This window comes from Saccoglossus kowalevskii, chromosome 4 (genome assembly GCF_978046115.1).
Source record: "Saccoglossus kowalevskii chromosome 4, keSacKowa6.1, whole genome shotgun sequence".
Lineage (NCBI taxonomy): Eukaryota > Metazoa > Hemichordata > Enteropneusta > Harrimaniidae > Saccoglossus > Saccoglossus kowalevskii.
The window spans coordinates 14,585,526-14,608,436 of NC_140644.1; the positions used below are offsets into that span (position 1 = coordinate 14,585,526).

General features: G+C 37.7%; 1 protein-coding gene and 1 long non-coding RNA gene across 3 annotated transcripts in view; one reads left to right on the forward strand and one right to left on the reverse strand.

Annotated features, from left to right (window-relative positions):
- The first annotated feature begins 4,695 nt into the window (after window positions 1-4,695).
- Window positions 4,696-6,645, forward strand: LOC144355808 (uncharacterized). The gene is made up of 3 exons (XR_013421306.2): window positions 4,696-4,820; window positions 5,585-5,721; window positions 6,274-6,645. It is a non-coding gene; the product is annotated as an uncharacterized LOC144355808 (long non-coding RNA).
- A 5,212-nt stretch (window positions 6,646-11,857) lies between these two features.
- LOC146746641 (uncharacterized) overlaps window positions 11,858-22,911 on the reverse strand; it is a 32,840-nt gene continuing 21,786 nt past the window's right edge. Inside the window, exons 10-11 of one of the 2 annotated variants that reach the window (XM_085498508.1) lie at window positions 16,387-16,527; window positions 11,858-12,652 (exon numbers count right to left, since the gene is read on the reverse strand). In XM_085498508.1, coding sequence (XP_085354634.1) covers window positions 12,645-12,652; window positions 16,387-16,527 — 149 coding nt within the window. In that variant the 3' untranslated portion in view covers window positions 11,858-12,644. Of the gene's footprint in view, window positions 13,929-16,386; window positions 16,528-22,911 lie in introns of both variants that reach the window. The other variant, XM_085498507.1, reaches the window with a different exon arrangement.

The window sequence follows — 22,911 nt, forward strand, 5'->3', positions numbered from 1 at the left end:
AAAACATACAACATGTGCGGTTAGCATACTAGTGAAAGTACTGTTGTGTCTGAGCATTAATAGTATAAACATATACCGTACTTTGCATGGCCATATTCCCGCCATCAGTTGGGTTGCTTAGCAACAGATGGGATTCTGGGACAGGGCTGCCATCTTTGTGAGTTCCGTTAGTTATTACACACAAGTAAACCTTGCTTGTATACCGAACCTGTTGTCTGCGTGTTTATTGGGCCCGACACCACATTTTGGCGACGAGGATGGCTGAATTTCATCTCCCACCACCAACACCTTTCTTAGCTAGTCCAGGTGAACCAGCGATTTCATGGCTGAGGTGGTATTCCGGGTTTAAAACTTATATGACTGCCACCAATCTAGACAGTGATGACGTTGCTGACGGCAGAAAACGTGCAGTACTACTACATTGTTTAGGGATCGAGGGACAGCGAATCTTCCAGTCTCTTGGTGATTGCCCTACGTATAAGGATGTTGTGGATAAACTCGAGTCGCACTTTGGTCCTCGAAAATCCGTTATCCTGGAAAGGCATCGGTTTCGTCAGCGCGGACAGCGTCCTGGTGAGTCAATATCGAGTTATGTTGCTACTTTGAACGAACATGCTGCCAAATGTAATTTTGGTACACTCACAGATGAAATGATCAGAGATCAGCTGATTGAGAAAACGCATACTCCACGTATTAGAGAAAGATTACTAATGGAGCCAGACACGTTAACTTTGCATAAAGCCACAACTTTAGCTGAACAAATTGAAAATGCTTTATCTGATTCACATGTGATTGCGTCTGACACGATGTCACTCGAACCAAACCCAGTAAAAGTAAAACTGGAAGAAAAACCCAAAATACAAGGTATCAACAAGAGACAGTACAACAGAAATCGTACTCAAAACTACCGTAATAGAAATCGGGCCACACAAAATAAACTTTCAGGTTGTCGCAACTGTGGTTCCAATAACCATGATACACGTCACTCAGACTGCCCAGCCAACAGACAAGAGTGCAGAAACTGTCATAAAATTGGTCACTTTGCACGAATGTGTAGAAGCTCTGCAACTACAAAGGTTAAACAAGTGGATACACCCAATAAGGACTCAGACATTGAACAAGTGTTAATATATACTGTTTCTGAAGTTAACGCAATTGACAATAGTTTCAAAACTTGTGCTGTGACAATAAATGGGATTAGACTCAACCTAGTACTAGACCTTGGTGCTAAGGTTTCCATCTTGAATGAGGAATTGTACAAACAACACTTCAAAGCTATACCACTGCTACCAACTAGACAAATGTTAACCAGCTACAATGGAGGTAACATTCCGGTTATTGGTGTAGTACGTCTTCCAGTGCAGTATGATGAACAGACTGTGCAGAACTTTAAGTTTTATGTCACAAAAAATGGTAGTAATCTCATGGGAATTGATTTATTCAACCAACTTGGATTTCAGATAAGTAGACATGGTACAATTGTCAACTCAGTGGATGCTGTTGACAACTTTCCTGAATTATTTTCTGGATTTGGGAAAATTACTACTTTTGCGCACCGACCACGGGTTGATCCAAGCATTTCCCCAGTGTCACAGAAACTTCGACGATTACCGCTAACAGTACGCGAGGAAGTTTCAAAGGAATTGAGTCGTCTTGAGAATTTGGACATTATTGAACGCATTGATAATTCTCCGTGGATTTCAAATTTAGTTGTTGCACGCAGAAAGACCGGCGATATTAGACTTTGTGTAGACTTGCGAGATGTAAACAAAGCCATTATACCTGATAAGTATCCCCTACCTGACCTTAGTGAACTCACCTCCGAATTTCATGGATCCAGAGTATTCACGAAATTGGATTTGCGTCGCAGCTACCTACAAGTACCACTTGCGGAAGACAGTCGGAACCTCACAGCATTCATAACACATGAGGGCGTCTTCCAGTATAAGCGCATGCCATATGGACTTTCATCAGCACCAAGCGCCTTCCAAAAGATACTTGCTTCTGTTCTTAGCGACTGTGAGGGAGCTGTACACCTGATTGACGATGTTGCAATCCATGGTGCAAACCAAGCAGAACATGACCAGCGTCTTAACACAGTGCTAAACAAACTGAGAAAGTACAATTTAACACTCAATAGAGATAAGTGTGAGTTTTCGAAAGATGAGATTGATTTTGTTGGCTACAGAGTATCCGCGTCTGGTGTGTTACCATTACAGTCCAATACGAAAGCAATTATGGATCTCCCCGAGCCTGCCAATGTCAAGGAATTGCAATCATTTCTTGGTACGACAAACTTCTATTTAAAGTTTGTACCATATTATGCAGACATAGCTGAACCCCTACGTAAACTGTTACGAAAAGTTGAGCCATGGGAATGGACTAAGGATCAGCAGTGCGCATTCGACAAACTCAAGAACCAGATTTCGTCACCACCGGTTCTCGCACACTTCAACCCTGATGCTAAAACATATGTTACTACAGATGCTTCGGGATATGCAATCGGAGCAGTTTTGTCGCAAATAGTTAATGATGAAGAGAAGCCAGTTGCATTCACTTCTCGGACATTGTCTCCAACCGAGCGTAAATACTCAACAAGCGAACGTGAAGCTTTAGCGTGTGTGTATGCTTCAGAACATTGGCATATTGTACTCTACGGTAGGAAATACACACTACGCACTGACCATGAAGCGCTCAAATCAATTCTGTCAACAGTAGGCTCCGGTCATAAACCACTACGTATCTATAGATGGACTGATCGTCTTTTGCAGTACAACTTTGATGTCGAGCACATGCAAGGTAGTAAGAACTTTGTCGCAGATATGCTAAGTCGTCTTGTACGCACTACGGACAACACAGAAACTGAAAATGACATTCTCGAAATTAACTTAGATGGGTTAGTCACAGCTAGCGAACTCCAAACACAGTCTCGTGATGATCCGCTGCTTCAACGAGTTGCCACATATGTTCAAAATGGTTGGCCAAAAAGTGTGCCACCAAATCTCAAAGTATTCGCTAACCTCCGCGATGAGCTTACAGTATGGAATGAATACTCTATTGCCCGTAGTTCACGTGCAGTTATTCCTGAAGCCCTGCAGGAACGAGTCCTACGAATGGCCCATGACGGACATCCAGGTATAGTTCGTATGAAACAGCGATGTCGTGAAACAGTATGGTGGCCAGGTATGGACTCTCAGATCGAAGATTACGTCCGCAATTGTGAGCCTTGCGCTATCAGTGGCAAGTCAGCTAGACCAAAACAACCACCACTTCAACCAACGCCATGGCCGACAGAACCATGGAACTCTATACAAATGGACATATTTGGTGAGATAGCCATAGCACCACATAGTCAACGTTTCTTAGTTGTAGTACACGACCTACATTCCAAATGGCCTGAAGTGGCAACGACAGGAATGGTCACATCTACAGCAGTTATTAAGATTCTTGAAGAACTTTTCACTCGATGGGGATTTCCAGAAGTGATCACTACTGACAACGGACCTCAGTTTACCTCAGACGAGTTTGAAAATTATCTACAATCGCATGGTATCAAACATAATCTAACGTCATTATATAACCCCCAAAGCAACGGTGGGGTGGAACGATTCAATAAATGCCTGAAAGAGGGTTTGAAAACGAACTTGTCGGAGGGAAAGACATTCGCAGATTCAGTTCGTACAATACTACAGAACTATAGAGCTACACCACATGCTCTTACTCAAAAGTCACCTTCACAACTTATGCTCAATCGTCAAATGCGTCTACCACTTGATAAACTAAAACCACCTACTACCAGCGTCGGTAATGCACAAATAGACATTCCAGCTATGAAGTCAGAAATAGAACAACGTCAAACCAGAATCAAGTCATACACAGATCAACGACAGCACGCTAGATCCAGCAATCTGAATGTAGGAGACTGGGTTAGAGTTAAACGTCCAAATCGCAGCCATAAGCTCTCCCCTACATTTTCTGAGCCGCATCGCATTGTTAAGAAGCTTGGTAAGTCTTCGTTTAGACTTGACGACGGTACAGCATGGAGTGCCAGAAGATGTGTACGTTCGCATAGACATGATTCATCTGTACTCCCACCTGAACTCCCTAACGAACACTTAATGATAAACCAAGAACATCATCCAGTAGTTTCAAATGCTAATAGCTTATCTACACGCGAAAGTCGTCCAGTACGAATAACACGTATGCCAGCATATTTGAGAGACTATGTACTTTCATAAGCATAAGAACTGTATCTATAGAACATTAGTTTGTTAATGCAGTTAAAAGGATTTCAACTGTTGCATGTTTGAGATTTTGAACTCTTATCGAACTTTAATATCGTTCTTTCATTCATTGTATGTTTATACTTAGGATTATGCATCCTTTCCGTGAGGGGGAATTATGTTGTGTCTGAGCATTAATAGTATAAACATATACCGTACTTTGCATGGCCATATTCCCGCCATCAGTTGGGTTGCTTAGCAACAGATGGGATTCTGGGACAGGGCTGCCATCTTTGTGAGTTCCGTTAGTTATTACACACAAGTAAACCTTGCTTGTATACCGAACCTGTTGTCTGCGTGTTTATTGGGCCCGACACCACAAGTACTACGTGAGTGTTTTTCGTGACGTCATCCATATTTACCACGTGACCTTACATGCGTTTTACTTGGCATTATTACCTAAGTACAGTCATTCAGCACGTAGATACAATCGTGTACACTTGGCAAAGCGAATTACGTTGATTGATTTTTTCAGTTCCTTCGGATTTGTCACACAAAATATGTATTCTGTTATTTCTAGAAGTGGAGCGAGACATGGTAAGTACTTAGTTTAATATCACATTTGGTTTCAAATTGGGTTCTAGGCGGATTAATTGAAATTGATTTTTCTCGTAGTTCTCAGCTAGGGATCCCGGGTGAATGACGACATTTATCAGACGCGACGGAAATGGCGGAATACCGAGAACATTATTCTACGAGTTTGATTAGTCTCAGTAAATGTTTCTACATAAGTGATTTAGTATTGCGCGAACATTGTCACTATATATAGGACACAAGTAAAGGCCGCCGGCGTGCTTTCTAATAAAAACTGTATTCTCTGTTGTCGCGGTGATATTTTCTTTACAACTTAGAAACAACTACGAGCAAGACAGAGGCCATTAACGCTGTAACGAGAGTTTACCTTGACTTTGCCCATTATATTGAAATCTACTTATAAACATAATACAAAATTAATATAATATTTCGTTACCGATCCTCAATTTCCTCAACATGGAATAAAATGTTCAAGAATAGGCAAAACATATTCACATAATTGTATCGTTCCTTCATTGTGCTTTTAGTGGAATTTTAGAAACTCTATGTATCCGGCTCAAGGCAGTGGTTTAAAGCGGAGGGGTTGTCACCTGCGCACGCACGGGAGTTGAGTCCCAAGCGATGATAACAACGCATTCTAATAATGCAAAGACTCATGGGTGGGCACTTGATTGTAAACAACGACACGCCAGGGCCGTCTGTCGCATGCGTTTTTGGTGACTCCCTCGCTTTAACAATTGGGTCACGATTTCATTTTGGTTACTCAGGTCAACGACTTCTGGTTCAACAGCGACCTCTAGTGGTGAGAAATATAACTGCTGGTGCTGGTAAAACAGAGGTGTATGCCAATGGGAATGGATTAATGATAGCAGGACTTGCTGGTATTGTATTTGCATGTGGATGGGTGAGTAGACATCTTGGCGTCATTTAATTTTAACTTTTATTGTTTTTCATGACACAATTTTTCCCATATATATTTGGACGTGTGTTGGTAAGATATTACAATAGCGGACATTTTTGTTTTCTAATTACAAATTGTCAAGGAAATTATACGAAATCTGTACGGAGAAAGGATGCAATACGGTTTTTGTACTTTGAAATTTAAGTCCAAGTTGTCAATAGGGTCAAACATTAGATCCTAGATAAGCGTAGGAAACATCAGCGCTCGGCTCGGCTCTGTGGTATGTTATAGTAACCGTTAAATGACCACGTGATCGCATCCACAGGGCTCGGACGAAGCTGCTTAGAAAAGTACTTGGCTCGAATGCGTCTCGCTCGTTATTGCGTATAACCCCATATTTGCCCTGGTAATACGCATTAGTGGGCAGTGAGTCGTCCTTTATTTTCACAAATCACGATGCTCACAGTGCGTATGGGTCATAGAAAAGTACGTTCAATGAAGATGTTGATAGGATAAAATCATTCAGTTCATACTGTTTATTATTATTTTTTTCAGATTATTAAAAATGGTAAATTTAAACTGTACAACGAACCACCACGCTCGATATATCGCAGCTGCTATGAGGAATACTGAGTGAACCACCCAAGCTGATGACAATTATTTTTATCAGTTCTATATTTTTTTAATTTATTATTTTTTACTCCGCATTTGCTAAAGACATTGCGGTGATAAAATGGGAATTCACTTATATGTAGTTTTCATTGTGATTTATAATTGAATGATTTATAATTGAACAAAAGCAATGTATACGACAGTTTATTTTTTACCTACTTTGTAATTTAGTGTTTATGCTGTTTTTTGCATCATTGAAATATGCCCAGGTTCATGCGAGAGCAGCATTTCCTGGCCAAAGTTGTACATTTATTTGAAACATTTTAAACCCCAAAATTATATTCAATCAATGTTGGGTAAAAGTTGACGATCACTAAAATTTAAAGAATTTATTTAGTAATTCTAACTAGTTTTACTTGCAAGTCAGCTCACATGGGTCACGTGGCAGTGGCTGGAGTTGTTCACGTGATCACTGCAAGCCAATAGCAGCAACAAAGAACTGTTTTTACCCTCTAGCATTAATCACTGTGAGTTATTTAGAGGATGCATGTGAAGACTGTGTTAAACACTTTTTTTGTAATAAATGAAGTGGTTCGACACACTTTTAATTTTGTCAAGTTTACTTTTGAGGCGTGAGTTGAAGTGCGTCCAACTGTCAATTAAAGTACGAGTTACTAAATGTGGAAGTTCAACAAAAGCCAAAATGTATATTACCCGTCTGGTAACTGGTAATTTAACATCGAGTTAAAATTTGGGCGTGGTTTCGCAAAAGTGGGCGTGGCTTCCAGAAATATGAGCGTAGTTATTTTTGTAACTCGGTGTTCGTAACTCGGACAATTGTGCATGTCGTTATTCCACGTATCTATACCAGCGTTCAATTGCCTCTTGCATGAATCAATACGATTATGACCGAGAAGAAATGGGTCATTGACTTACAACGTTCTAATTATAGGGACGTCCTACATTCACTCCAACTATGTCATCGTAATATGAACTGGATAATTGGATAACGAAGACATTCTGCGTTGTGGTTGCCTCATACACAACATACCGTCAGATTATATCACAAAATTTCCTGCTTTACACCTCCATAAGTTTATACATCATGTTATTAATTATGAAAACACAATACCTACTAAAGCCACTGCTGCTGGCTTCCCAAAATTATTCACGATTATCAAGCACTATTGTCAGAATATCGTCTGATATTTTTAATTTCTGTCGATTTTACGGGACATTTATATACAAAAGCAATATATTTGTCTGATAACATGCGCTGTCACCCGAGCTATACACGCTTTCAGATGATTTTCCGCCGGCCTTTCGCTTCGAGACGATTGAGTCGAAACGGACACATATTCTTAATCGTGTTCCGTGTTTAGTGAGAACAGTTTATTTGACACACAGCAAATATACTCAAGGAAACTTTAGACGACCGCTTATTGCGTTTGACGAATCACTGCTGAAGTTGTATCCGTGCACAGCGACATACGGTTAACCTCCTCAAGTTTCAAGGTGGCGCTGACCCCAGACCATATCTTTCATGCAAGGACAAACGGCACGGTCGACCGAGTACCTCACCGCGCTTCGTCATTCGGTGACGGGACGAAACACACAGTAATCAAGATTGGTGACTTTGTGATAATTCATATTGACATTCGTCAAAAGTGACGTATTGGAGTTGTTTAAATTAATAATCGGAAATAATGGACTTTGTGTGCAATTGGCTCAACTCGGGCACCCAGCCCAGGGCGCTACTAATCGCCTAACATATACATTGTACTTATTGAAATTAATATTAAGAAGAGTCAGACGTGAAATCCGTTTCACATTGTAGGTCCTAGTCAAAGGAGTGACGAAATAGATGCAAACACAACCTACCCGAAAGACGACAAAAAAACGTCTGTTTAGATCGAGACTCGGCCATCGCAGCGAGACTTCGCATTTAGGACAATACAAGGCAATGCAGTTTAATTTTTACATTTATAGAGTTTATTAATAATATAGAATATTGAATGATAAACCATCGAACTACAGGCCTGTCATTCGCACTTCTATAGCAAATTATGTGAATCTTTGGTTCAAGATGTCATCACGTTACATATGACCAACATCACCAGAGACGAGGTATACGATTCAGTATGATTCAATGTTTTGAGACGTCCATAACGTAATATACACTTCGCAATAAAAACGAACGATTTCAGTAAGTTATGGAGATGGCGCTTCAATACACAGTAACACGTAAAACAATCCCAAAAGGGTATATGTCACGTCAGAACAATATATGTTTGATTTGCATATTACATATATAAAAACGTTACCCAACTGCCGGTCGTCGATTTCAGCCACTCGGTCGTAGTTATCTAATATTAATTGTTACCTTTAAAATTGTCTTTTCATCAACACACGTCATTGATATCACCACAAACAAATATGCATACTGTCAAATTCGCCCACTCATTTATGTGACAAAAAAGGTATATTTAACCGATACGTATATATATATATTTGGTCAGAATCCAATAAGTAACAAATAAGGCCATTAAACTTATGCCTTCCCACCAAATCTTATTGTTTAGTACTGGTAGTACATTCATATTCAATCGGCAGGTTTATAATTCGTTGGCACATATTTGCAAGGAACACACTTGTAGGTGACACTGTTTCGAGGCTGTTATTCATCTGTTTCTAATGAGACTGTTGGTCTTTGTGATTTCTATTTTCAATCAAAGAAATGTAGTGACCAGTGTTGACCATTCATGGACTGGGGCATTTGATAATAGGCAGTGTAAATACTTACTGTAATACTGTAAATACGATAATAGATGAATGGGTTACAGATTCTGATGTATTTACAAGTGAATTGTAAGCTGACCATACAGGTACTTTCTGATAGACAAATATATCTTTAGAAATATCATTCACTTTAGCACCAGGAAGTAAAGTGGGCATTCTATTTGAAGACATTTCATTTACATCACTGTTTTCTTCTGTAGTTGATATCTCCAGTGTATTGGGAAGCAGTGATTGTGGTGTTTCCTCATTTGGTGATATCTTACATTCACCTGCTGCAAAATAGGAGGTACATTGCTAGCAAGGACATCATCCATTTGATCTGTGCTAACATTCATCTCTCCTACCTCTAAATTGAATGTGGGTGGCTGTGCTGGTGGATGGTTAATATATATTGCAATCATCCATGCCATATCATTGTCGAGTGCACATTCAAATACCTCCTCATGGAAGCCTAATTTATAGGAACTATAAGAAAGACTAGAACGTGGTTTTGGATTGCCATTTATGTTGCACTTTACCAGATCGATGCATGTATTTGGTACACCAACCAGAGCACCAGAAGGTACCTTGAAGAGGTCAAGTGGTTCCACCAATGTCTCACCATCAGAGATTGACTGATATATCACACGATGTCATTGCATGGAAACTATTCTTGCCATCAGGAGTATCAACTTTTTTGTCAATGTTATCACCCGATGTACGTATTGTCCTTCCTTTCACAATACCAACTGGAACAGACACCCCATGTGATTGGATGTTCTGTAGTATATCATTGGCTATTTGACTGGAGACATGTGTTACTCTGTTGTATGTTATACCAGCACATGCATTACTGAGTAGAGTTATAAGTTTTTGGCTACGAAGATTAAGATACATCCAAAGTGATAGACCTACAGCAAATGGGCTTTCCAGTCGTTTGTCATTTGTTTCTTTGTCTTACATTCCTCTCATTTATTAGTTGTAGCAGCTTTAGAACCCTGTAATATCCACCTTATCAATATCATCAGTTCTACTGGCACACCACATTCACTGGTGCCAACAAGAGACCCTGTAAAGACCCAAGGACACTCTTTCTTTGCATTGGTAATCAACGTTCTGATGATTTTTCCACACTTGATTATCGCAGTAAAATCAGCAAATACATCGTGTTCTTCTCTGGCTATATTCGCTGCCTCACGACCACTTGTCTTGGAATGTAAAATACCAGGTAAATTACCTCTGTTTGGAGATATCACAACATTTGTTACATTCTCAAAAACTTTCACCATTAAAGCTCTGCGTGTAATTGATGTGCTAACTACCCTGTGACCACACATCATGTCTTCATACAGTGTTTCAACCTCAACCTCAACTGTAGTAATGTACTCTCCCGATTCAATTTGCTCTTGAAGCTCATCATAAAATTCCATTTCAGCAGCTATGAATCGTAATTTGTCTTCCATATTCTTGACAGAAGCACTGCGTCTTTCTGGGCCAATGTGTAGTTTTACAGCTGGTATGGTAAACTATGTCTCTGCAATGATATCAGCTAACTGCACTTTCCATATTTTATTGTCACTCTTCTCTACAATTTGTTGTATTGATTTACCACTGCTTTCACTCTGACAGGCATGTACAACTTCATTCACTTTGCTTGAATCTCTTCCTTGACAGAAAAAACATTCCTGGTGGTTAAATCGTTCAGCTGTGGATTGCAAACATCTGTTATCAGTTGAACTTGATGTAATGGAAGGTCTCCACTTTCTCTTTCTTGTCTTGTCAGCATTAAATTTAAACCGTTTTTTATCTCGTTCTATTTTGCTTTTACTAGTCGTTTCACTATAACAGCTGCGATGCCACTGTGCCCCCCCCCGTCACTGAGACCTTCTTCTGTAAATTCTTTCAATCGCTGTGCCAGACTAATATATTTAGGATTTCCTAGCTCAGCTCTCTTAGTCACGCAGTGCAGAAATGTTTTGTATGTTGATACATCCCTTATATTCTTAGTGGTTTTTTCATTTTTTGTTGTTGCAATTTTGACATTTTATACATAGACTGAAATCTGTTGGCTTGCACTTGGTCGGAACTTCCCTTTCTGACTCCATTATATTTCTGAAATACAATGTAGTGTATCACGTATATAATTGTTTGCATGTATGTGGATGTTGTCAGGATGTTGTGTGTTTTATGTATTTTATTTTATTGATCGATGCAATCGTAATTCCAACATCTGTTATTTCTGTTGTAAAATAAAAATTCTACAGCTGTATAGCTACTAATTATGTGAGCGGAAATTCAATGGCTAAATCTTGTCGTGTGATAAGGTAGAATATGATTTTTTGAATATTCAGTGCTTCTCTGAATGAGCACACATATGTTAGTATGAATCGCAATTATTTAATATCAGTGCGAAATCGAATCAATTTAACACTAAATATATAATAATGTTGTACTTGAACCACCTACCTTCACCATAAAACAGAATGTAATATTTGTATATGGGATAAAATGTACGAAAACTGATACACAATGAGATCTCCTCTGAGGATTCTACAAGTTAGCATGTTCAAAGGTAACTACACTTACTCTCAACATAGATGGCGCTATTTCTTCATTCAGGCTACTTTACTGAGTGCTTTGTTCTAATACTCAGTACTGCAATATACTTTGATTAAAGTGAATAGCATTCATATAATGTATTGCATATCTAGGGTATCTATTATTATTTGGTACATTCAACATTACTGCATTGTACGCTGTGTATATATTCATATTTAATACAAAAACCAAATAAAATAAAACATACCCATAAATTGTGGGTGTTATCATGATCATACATGGTCTTAAAATGATAATGATGTTTGAATTATGTTTCTACAGTGTTTAGATCCCGAGATATGGCACAATATTTGAAAAAAACGGCAGCTATTTTGAATTCCAATATGGCCGCCCGTATAGAGGTATATGTTTTTGGATTCCCTGATGTAAAATGGATATTTCCTGAAAATTACTAAGATTGTACCCAAAAATGCATATGGGCTTGAATTTTGTTACATAAGGCTAGACTACTATAGTGAAAAGTAAAATAAACATTTCATTAAATTTTATTTTTGCAATGAGTATGCCACAACATTGTTTCTTTTAGAATCAATACCAATGTTTCAACATTTTTTTTTACTTATGACATCTGAATCCAACATGAACTAGTGCATGGATTCTGGTGACATAAACACCACATTGTGTATGTCACATTGTACACATGTAAAGCAGTATAAAAACAATATTTGTTCAATAATATTTTTTTTAAATAAACATCTGACACAAGTAACAAAAACATTTTGCATTAGAATTATATATAATGATCACAATTTATAAAATACCTTTAATTATTTCTTCTTCCATTTCCGATTTCTGTGAGATGTCAGCACAACTAACAAATTTTGCTGATAAATTTTGTACATTTGCCATTTGGCGTCGCACGTTTGTGTTACGCAAGTCTATGGGAGAAACCGTAGCTCTTCTGTGTCGATAAAAAATCAAATATCTGAAAATAACAAACGTAATGACACCACGTGAATCAGAAATGACTAAAATACCATTACCGGGTCTAAAAACAAAAATAAACACAAGAAGAGCCATGGACCCACAGCTAGTCACATTCCTGGTTTGTTCGGCACAAATGTTATCACAGTTACCAGTTCTTTGTGTAAAATGGCTTGTCTCATTTTCCTCCACCTTTTCGTCGCTGATTGTTTTTAAAATGTTGCCAGTTTGTTGTTACAGTTATAACAGCCAACATGCAATCGATGGCACCACGTGACTGATTTCAATCAATCAAATGTATCAATCAATAGAATGTTCATTGCCGACAGGAAGTATGTGTATCTCATTTTCAATGGCTTTGCGAAGATCGGGTAAAGTCAAGGCAGAGTCACCACGTATTCTTGCGAGTTTGCGTTGAAAATGGATTGGTAATTTCCCAAAAATTATAGGAATGAGAAGCTTACAATAGCTGTCTTCATCTTCACCAAGAACTTTCAAGCAGCGAATGTTTGTTTCAAGTTTATCATGGAATTGGCGTAGACTGGCCGGGTTGTTTTCTGGGGTTGGCAGTTCATACAGTGATTTTTTATGCGCGTTGATTATTCTCTGGGGTTGGCCATACATTTCTTTCAGTAGTTGATAGGCGAGTGTGTAGTTGGCTTCGGTTGTTGCAAGGCATTCGAGTAGATGTTTGGCTTCTCCGCTTAGGAAACTTCGTAGATATGCGAGTTTTTTGTACTTTAGATAAATGTTCATTATTGTCGACAGTAGAGACAAATTTGTCGTCGAATTGTGACCATTGGAGTGCATCACCGTAGAACATAGGAGCTTCTAGTTTAGATAGTTGCATGGATTTTAATTTCGTCGTTAGAGACTGTATATCACCACTTGCTTGTAGATATGGCGTTAAGGTATGTTCTCTGGCGATGCGTCGTTTATTGGCTGCGCTGTGTTTCTCGATGAAACTGACCGCCTTGTTGACTCGTGCTGAGGCGGCGATCTCGTAGTCATCGGTATCTTGGAATTCATGGTCGTCTTCAGTGAGTTGACTGATCATTTCCGCGTCAACAGCAATTAGCACTTCTAGGCGCCTGACAGCGACTGGTCGGAGTGACTTGATTTCTTCGTAGGCATCAGCTTTGTCGGACTGGGTATCATATTGAGTGATGAGTGCTTCTAACTTGTTAAGCACTCGGTTGAGTTGAGATCTGGCATTGGTTCTCTTCTTCTTGAGCTGCGTTAAGTCGATTTCATTTGTCATGTTACCAGCAAATATCCTGTTCTCGGCACAAATGTAGAAACAGAATTTTAATAAAAACAGGATTTAGTGATTAAGGTTTAAAGGCGATGAATAATGACAATCCGTGTATATCAAGATGTGTCGTACTGTATGTAACTTAAAACACCTTTATGTCGAAGACATTAACAGGAACAGCAAAATAGATACAGTGCCGATATCACCGGGATTTAGGAGAAGATATTCAAAATGCCAGCGCTCAACGTTCATTGGCTGAAATTCGTCACAAAGTTTAACTATATATATATAAAGCTGGAATAACTGGAAATATCAACTATTTACTTCACAATAAATATACATGTAAAACAATGAAATTGTAACCCTATTACCTAATAACAACAATATGATATTGGAAATTCAGATTTTTTAATTAACATAACGTACTTCAATTGAGTAGCTTATGACTCACTGAGTGCATACTAGTAACATGTTCACAAACAATGTTATGTTAAAGTACTCATTTCACCCAACCTTCCGCTTTTATGGCTTTTTAATCCACTACTTATCACTTAATTTCCGACCGCGTAACAATTTCCGATCGAAAAACGAACTCCTTTTTTTTATGTATTTTTGTTGTGTTTATTTTCGCTCGCTCGCTCATTAAAAACACCGGCTACTTGCCCAAGCACACATCACTAAAGTGTTCGGAATGGTTTTTATGGTAACGTTTTAGGATACAACTAGTATTAACTAACATCTGTATTTCAGGAAATGTAATACCTTTGGCGAAACCAACTGAAGTTGTGATTTCTTGTTACGTGATTTGTATAGATGTTGATACTCAGATGTTTGTGCTGATGTTAGCAAATTAAATGTAATATGTTATTTTATTTCAAGAGAATAGAATGAAAGTGTTACTGTTGACATGAACGAAGTTTCAGTTTCAGTTTCATGACAAAATACGTCAACGTGAATTTAACATGTATGTGTAATTAAGTTCCACAGCATATGCTTATGTGTTTCGATCTGTTCCATGGCTTTCCTTTTGAATAATGATTTATTAAGTTAAGACAGTTAGGAGAAAACGTAAGTAGTAACGCTGACTCATTGGGACAGAGAGCAGAGAAACAAGGAATATATTGGTGGGTTTTGTGGTATATAGTGGTGGTTTCATTCTAAAAATAATGATACCAAAGCCACGTCTGTTTGGTAAAATTTGACTTCAAAATAATTTCACGGTTAATAGCTGGGCTCGATCTATGTGAGAAAGGACTACGTACTGTAAAGACAATCTTGCGAACAAGTATTTGTTAGTAAATACGGTTCACATGCCTTGGAAAAAAATAACAGGGCATATATAACATGCATAAATAATTCATTGGGCTTCAGAATAAATCGGAAGTGTTCAATTTAGTTGTAGCATTAAATATGAGGTGGCCAGTCAATCGCAACTGTTTGATAATCATGATACACTGAACATGTTCACTAGTCTGATTTAGCTTAATTTCTAAAATTGCAATAAAACTTGCATGATTCTCCGTGCACTCTAAGCATAGATTTTCTTTTTTGAACTGAGTATAAACCTTACGCGTTGAAAGAATATACCAACGTTCCTGGGTGAATAATTTTGAAGCTTGTCACAACACAAAAACTATATAATTGACACAAGTGATTGGATGGTGCGTCAAACGCGCTTTGTTACAACATCATTGATTGGCTGAAAGTCTGCTGATCGAAACACGACCTTGGTCAGAGAACCATATTTGGCCCTAATTATCAACTGAAGTTGCCAACACATGTTGGAACAATTCATGAATTTTACTGGTTCGAATAAATTAAAGCTTGCGATAGGTAAGAATGGTTATTAATATATTCCCCGTTGCTCTTGGAATTTTTATTTTTTTCATTTTATTTCAAGGAAAAAAATGGATAGTTGAAATTGGTTTCAGCCATCAAATTACTGAACATGGTCCCATAAATTACTGTCAATATTTGTCCTGTCTCTTGTGATTGTGTGAAATGAAATAGGCATTAACAATATTCCAAACAAATTACTACCGGACACGGTCGATAGGAATTTCAGACAATAAAATTAGTGTCGTAAGACGAGATTTTTCTGGATATCTATGAACATACTGTCATACCACATTTACTGTTGTCTCTCTAGATTGTTATGTTTAAATTGCAAGATTAAGTGTTGTCATATAGCACATACAACCAACATCATACTCATTTTTCGAATTACATGATAGGTCTATGTGTCCATCTCTTCATCAAATGGCAATTTAATGCGGTATCCTGGCGTCAACCAGGCCCAGTCCACCACAAGCACCTGCCGACCAAGGTTTCTCCAAAGTCACATCCAATAGCGAATGAATCTCGGCCAAATCACACTGACTGTGGTTTGCAACAAGTTGTTATTATACAAGATCCAACAAGTTACTGAAAATGAACTACTGTATTTAATAACACATTTATCATAATTTGTAGCTACTTACCTAAAGTAGAACCAGATGGTCTGAATCCTGTAGTCGGTTTAGGAGTGATTGCATACAAAGCACCAAGTCCGGTACTCGTCAATCCACTGGTATTCAGACCGGTTACTGTGCCAAATGTGTTGGGTTTACCAAAGAGATTTCCTGCAGTTGAAATAAAAGTTCATTTGATAACAGCAAGAATAGCAGTTGATGAATTAACACAAGACATTGACATGACATTTATTGTGCAACAGTAAGAATCAAAGCAAGCTTAGGAAGTAATCGTGTGTGCCGAAGGTATGAGAGATATATAAAACTAAACTACATAATCCCATCTAACACATAAACATTAACATCTGGTGGGGCCCACATAATGTTGTCCATGATTCCCCCAATTACTTAGGTTATGAAGACAATATGTTCAGTCAGGTTTATGAACATAAAGTCAACGTGACCATGTTGAAATACTGACTCGTAAGGTTTTCAATTATATTCAAACTCCACATAGATGACAATATCAAGACTTTAATAGCAGGGCTATTGTATTTAAAACATAGAACCAATGACAATAGTACCCTAACATGAACACGATTAGTCTGATTTTTAAAATCAAATAGTAATCAAACAGCATCATCACACATATTGAAAGTCTCAAAAATGATTTAACCAAATTGATATTGACAATATTACAAAAGTCTACACATCTGACTGATTTCTCTAAACATTATAAGCCCGTCATTTTGAAAACAAGTTGGTTTCGCCAAAATTGATGATATAAAAAGATATGATAATTCTGGTATCATATTAATTAAAACTATAAAAATAAATCAGATTACATTTCGCGGATGCCTCATGTAACCTCATGCCTCAGTACATATTGTAATTGTAGTACATGTAACATACAGGTCAATTCAATCAATTTGAATTACTCAACTTCCAGAATTCACAGATTCTCTTTCAGGAGTTGAACTTCGCAGAGTCATTAAAGGCAATTGCATTGCTGTCCATCGAGTTTGGCAAGCATTCAACAGAAATGTGCATCTTCGTAGTGAAGGAAATTGTCGACTTCTATAAAATTCACAACTCGCCCGTTTTTGCTTGTTTCATGGACGCAACAAAAGCATTCGACAGGGTAAACCATTGGAAGTTCTTCAAAATATTACTTGACAAGGGAATGTCTGTGTTCATTGTATGTTGTCTATTACATTGGTATCTAGTTAAATTTTTTGTATCCGATGTTCTTTAGAGATATCTGCGTCCTTTAGAGTGAGCAATGGAGTTCGACAAGGAAGCATTCTTTCGCCGATGTTATTTTCAATTTAGGGTGCAAAAAGCAGGTGTTGGATGTCATTTAGCTGGTAAAATAATGAATCATCTTTTTTATGCTGATGATATTTTGTTAGTTTCACCTTCTGTCAAATCATTGAAAAAGCTCGTTGAGATCTGCGAATGTTATGGTGAGGAGTTTGACATTCTTTTCCACACTACTAAGACAGAATGCATGTCATTTTTTTCTATAAACGTGGGGACAGACAAGGGTCCCAAGCGTGCACTTGTATGGTAAACCTCTGGTTTTCGTCTCAGTGAAAAAGTACCTGGGCTATATGGTGTCATCAGATGGCGAAGATGAAGCTGATATGAAGCGACAATTGCGGTGTATTTATGCTACGGCAAATTTTATTTTACGAAAATTTATAAAAAGTTCAGAGAACGTTAAGTGTTTGTTATTTAGAACGTATTTATACAGTATATATTGTTTGAATGTTTGGTGTGATTACCGTGAACAAATTGTGAATACTGTGCGAGTGGCTTATAATAACGCTATAAGATTAGTCTTCAGCCTTAAACGGGCTAGCAGCGTTAGTGGTAATTGCGTGAATAGAAATATTTTGAACTTTGAATTTCTTCAGCGTAAGGCATGATATAACTTCAGTCAGCGCCTACTTACGAGCGATAATGCTTTAATTCGTACTTGTGTCAACTCTGACAGTTTTTTCTTACTCAAATTTTGGACTAATCTTAGACGTTATATTTATTAGTGTTGGTGTTTGTTATGTATTTAATATGGGACTTTTTTGGCCTGAAATAAATGATTATTATTAATAATAATAATAATAATAATAATAATAATAATAAACAGTAAATGACAAGATACTTGTATGGCGTATACATACACTAATCAACAGATTTAAAGCTTCTGATGACTTCCACTTACACTAATCTACTACCAATCGAAGAAGACAGTATAATACTTACCCAGATTTGTTGCTGTAGCTCGAAAACTCCAACCAGAAGCTGGTTTACTGGCACCAAACAGTCCACTACCAGGATGACAAGGTAGGGTAGACGCAGTAGTGGCAGGAAAACCTGTACCATGTTTAAATAAACTTCCCTGCAAAGAAAGAAGAACAAACACTGTCCTTCAATTTATAATAATAGTTGAAATAAGATTTCAGACAGTAAGGATAACAATAAAAACACAAGACCTTTAACAACAATAACATGATGTCGTGTTACATCATAAGATATACTTACAGTCTGGCTTTGTTGTTGCGAGAATGCAGATGTCTGTCCAAACGGAGCTGTAGCAGTTGCTCCAAATCCTGTGGTAGATGTAGTCGGCGTTGCTCCAAATAACCCAGTACTCGCCTGTGGCTGGCCAAATAGACTCTGAAATACATCAAACAAGGATTTGTTACTTACATACAGTTAAGTGTGATGCCATGTGACTGACTTGGATGTCCATTTTCCATTGTTCTCGACTTGGAAGCAAGTCAACCGCTAATGAAGATGTACATTGTGAACAACTAAAAACAAAACAAAATGTACCTTTTGTTGAGTTTGTTCAAATCCTGTTGTGCCAGTGAACAATGATGAACCAGTACTTGCACCAAAACAGCCAGCCTTGCTAGCAAATAAACTTGTTTGTTGTGGTTGCGTGGTCTGTCCAAAAAAGCTACCAGAGGTAGTCTGTCCATCTCCAGTTGTGCCTGCTATAAAAAAATGTTCAAGGTTAGAGAGCACTGCATTGCCTATGTCATTATCACATCACATCAGTTGCCATTGGGTTCCGTTTATAATATATTATAGTATGACTAGTAGCTTCTCGGTAGGTGGCTTTCGCGGTAAGTGGGTTTCGTATTGGGTGGGTCTCGCGGGGAGTAGGGCTTTGTCACAGTAACTGGTCTTTTCATCGTTGTTGAGTATTAAAGTTTTATGTTTCTTTAACAACTTGCGCTATTCTGGGAATAACATCCTTAGAAGCTATTAGTTTGCCCTTATGATTTGTGATGTTGCTCTGGCAGGAGTTCCAAAATAAGACCCATGCTCTGATAATGCCCATAGTTTCAAAAACCAAGAAACATTATCATTATGATCTTATTGCAAAGAATAGTTGAATATTGTTTATTAAAAATAATAATCCCCATAACTGTTTTCCAATATAGATAAATTATAGTACGTGACAGATATATAAACTCAGTCTCATCAAAGAAATAAAGAAATGTATATATATATATATATATACATTATTACTAATGCATTGCAATACAACTAATAAAATTGAAAGATATTGCAATATAAAATATACCCCCAGTCACACTTCTAAAGGGCGTATTTCACGGTCAGTATTATTTACGAAAATATTTGTTTATAAATTTATAAATTGGCTTGGCAATTCCCACCCCAATTAGATATAATGTGTACATATTTTAATTAATAAAATTAAAGATACACTAACAAAAATGAAATATTAATTATTGGCGATTCGCTCTGCTGGGATTGTCCTTATAATCACTTTTGTCGTTTTGTGTGTGTGTGTGTGTGTGTGTGTGTGTGTGTGTGTGTGTGTGTGATTTCCAGTGTTTTCATGTATTATTTCTTCTGAGATTTTTTTTTGGCTTGGCCGATTTTGCTCAAACTTGGCAGGTAGGTCACACCTTCACCCTAGTTATTAGGAAAAATCTGCCATAGCAACAGCCAAAAAACTGTTTTTTTTTTGGATAGCTTCGTGCCAAATGTGTCTCCGCCTACAAATTTGGGACAAAACACCTCAGACATAGCTCACTACGCTCAGCATTTGTGTGGGCACAAAGTTACTATTTGAAGTTTTGATATCTTTTTCATTACCGAGATATTTTACCACAAAATTGGGGTCACTTTTCACCAGCAACGGCTTTTAACTCCTCTGAGATTTGTTTTGGCTCGGATGATTTTGTTCATACTTCACAGGTAGGTCGTAACGTCACTAATTGGAGAAAAAAAACCTGGCGAAAATTTTTAAATACTTTCGCCCCAAATGTATTACCTCCTACCAGTTTTGTAATAAGCAGTGTTCAGATGATCATGCTTTTTATTTTGGCTCAGATGACCATGCTTTTTATTTTGACAACTTTGCGCACTGGTAAGATATCACAGACGCCTTGTTACACTGTATCAACGTAATCCCAACGCAACTTTGAACTTTGAATGAACTGTAAATGCTGCCCTCATTCTAGAAAATACTATCGCAAAACAATTGGAAATGTAACAGCAGAATACGTCCTAGTAATAAACTAAGTGACTTCTAAAGACTGAATGGTTTTTGCGAACTTCGTATACAGGGCCCATTTAGTTATAAACTAACTTCACGTTCATGTCCTACATGGAAACAGCCAAAAGCCTGTCGGCTTGTATTGACTATGTCCCGGACTGTTTACTAGTACTTACTTACTTGTCAGTGTCTGACTGTTATATACAGCCAGAACACGTCAGAATAGTAAAAAAAGTCAGGAAATGTCAGTTGCCCGTGCATTGAGAGCCGTTGAACAAAAACAATCTACCACCCTTCGCCGCCCACATCATCGATATGATTTTATATTGCATAGAAAAGAACACTAAATGCAGCTATCCCGGTCACCAATCGAATCATCAATCTTCATGATTTATGCAAATGGATTTCCATCTACTGTAAAACATGTTGAAAAAGCGGCATGCATTTTTTGCGAATTGTGGTAAAATGACGTAATAGCGAAATGATGATTTAGCGAATCTCTCTTGTCATTGTTGATTTCTTTGTTTGGCGGCCATTTTGAATTGATAATAAAGTCATAAGCGACATCTTGAATTAGCGAATCAGTTCTCTCGCTAAATTCGCAAAAAAGACATGCTCGCGAAAAAGACATTTTTTACAGTGTTTGCTTAATGGTCTTGAACTTTAAAATTGTCAAGTTCGAGAGTGTGTTTTTTACGTACAGTGACGCGAACATTTAACAACGTGTTGAACAGGAAGTCCATCTTGGGTTAGTGGCATTGTTAAATTTTATAGAATACAGGAAATGTTTCATTAAGGAATGTTTATGCATATAAACATCCTTTATTGGAACAGAACATGTTATATATTCACCAAAAACAACGTTGCCATGTTTCTAGGCGTACAATGATTTGGCAACAAAAGAAATCGTCCGATCCAAACCACATGCACTCGACTGACTTGCAGCCATGCCTGTGCTGGCTGTAACTTGAACTCTTTTGGTCTTCCTCAAATTGTTAGTCTTGCCAGTTCCAGCTTGTCCCGTTAATAAAAAACTGTGTCCATGTATGGCCATGTCTAAACTGAACTGCTGTAGTTTATCCATTGTTATTTTTGACATTGTGATCTGCACTCAAAGCACTACTCCACAACATTGATGAAAAGTTATTTTGAAAATTGTTGAATGCTAATAGCATACCGTTTAGTTCACAAACTTCAAAATGGAACAAAATTCAAAATATGAAATTTGGAAAAAAATAGAATGAATATGTGTTGCAGGTGTCAATCAGGCGTCAAAACACGAGAGCAGCTCCTGGACTTTCCCAAAAAGCGTTACAGTACTGTTACAGGGTGTTAGTTCACTGGAGTCTGCTTAGCATCTGATCACTTGCTCAATTAAAACAGGTGGTATCAATTACAACTTCCTGCCATTGCATATAATGACTTTGAATGTGTACACTTAAGCTAAATAAGTACAACCAAGGCCATATACTTAAATAACTAATTGTATGCATGACCAATATGGCGACCAAGGGCAAAAACATTGTTATGCAAATTAGCTTTAGTTAAAAATTTGAGTTTTCTCCTCGATATCTACGTTAATTTGAACCAAAATGTTATCAGCAAGACTCAGAATACGACTGTGACAGCCACTGAAACACAATTGAAAGCAAATGAACACATCAAGCAAAAACATTTTTCGAGTCATGGTGTAAAATGGAGACACATACCATTTTGACTCTTGAGGGAAATGGAAATCAGTTGATTTGAGGGTGTCACAATAAGCAAGAGAGTAAATCGTTTTTATGCTACGAAAAAATGCAGACCTTGAACGTACTTTTTGGACTTTAGTACAACTTCATTTTTGTTTGATTACCTCAGGTTTTTAGGTTCATGCAAGAGACAGAGCACATACCTAAGCGGCCATCCCCCAGCAAATAATGAAGCAAAGGCATTTTCGATGTCGAAATCGCGAAACTCACCCTTTTATACGCAAACTGGGAAGTTCGAATTAATAAACGAAGTACAGGACGACG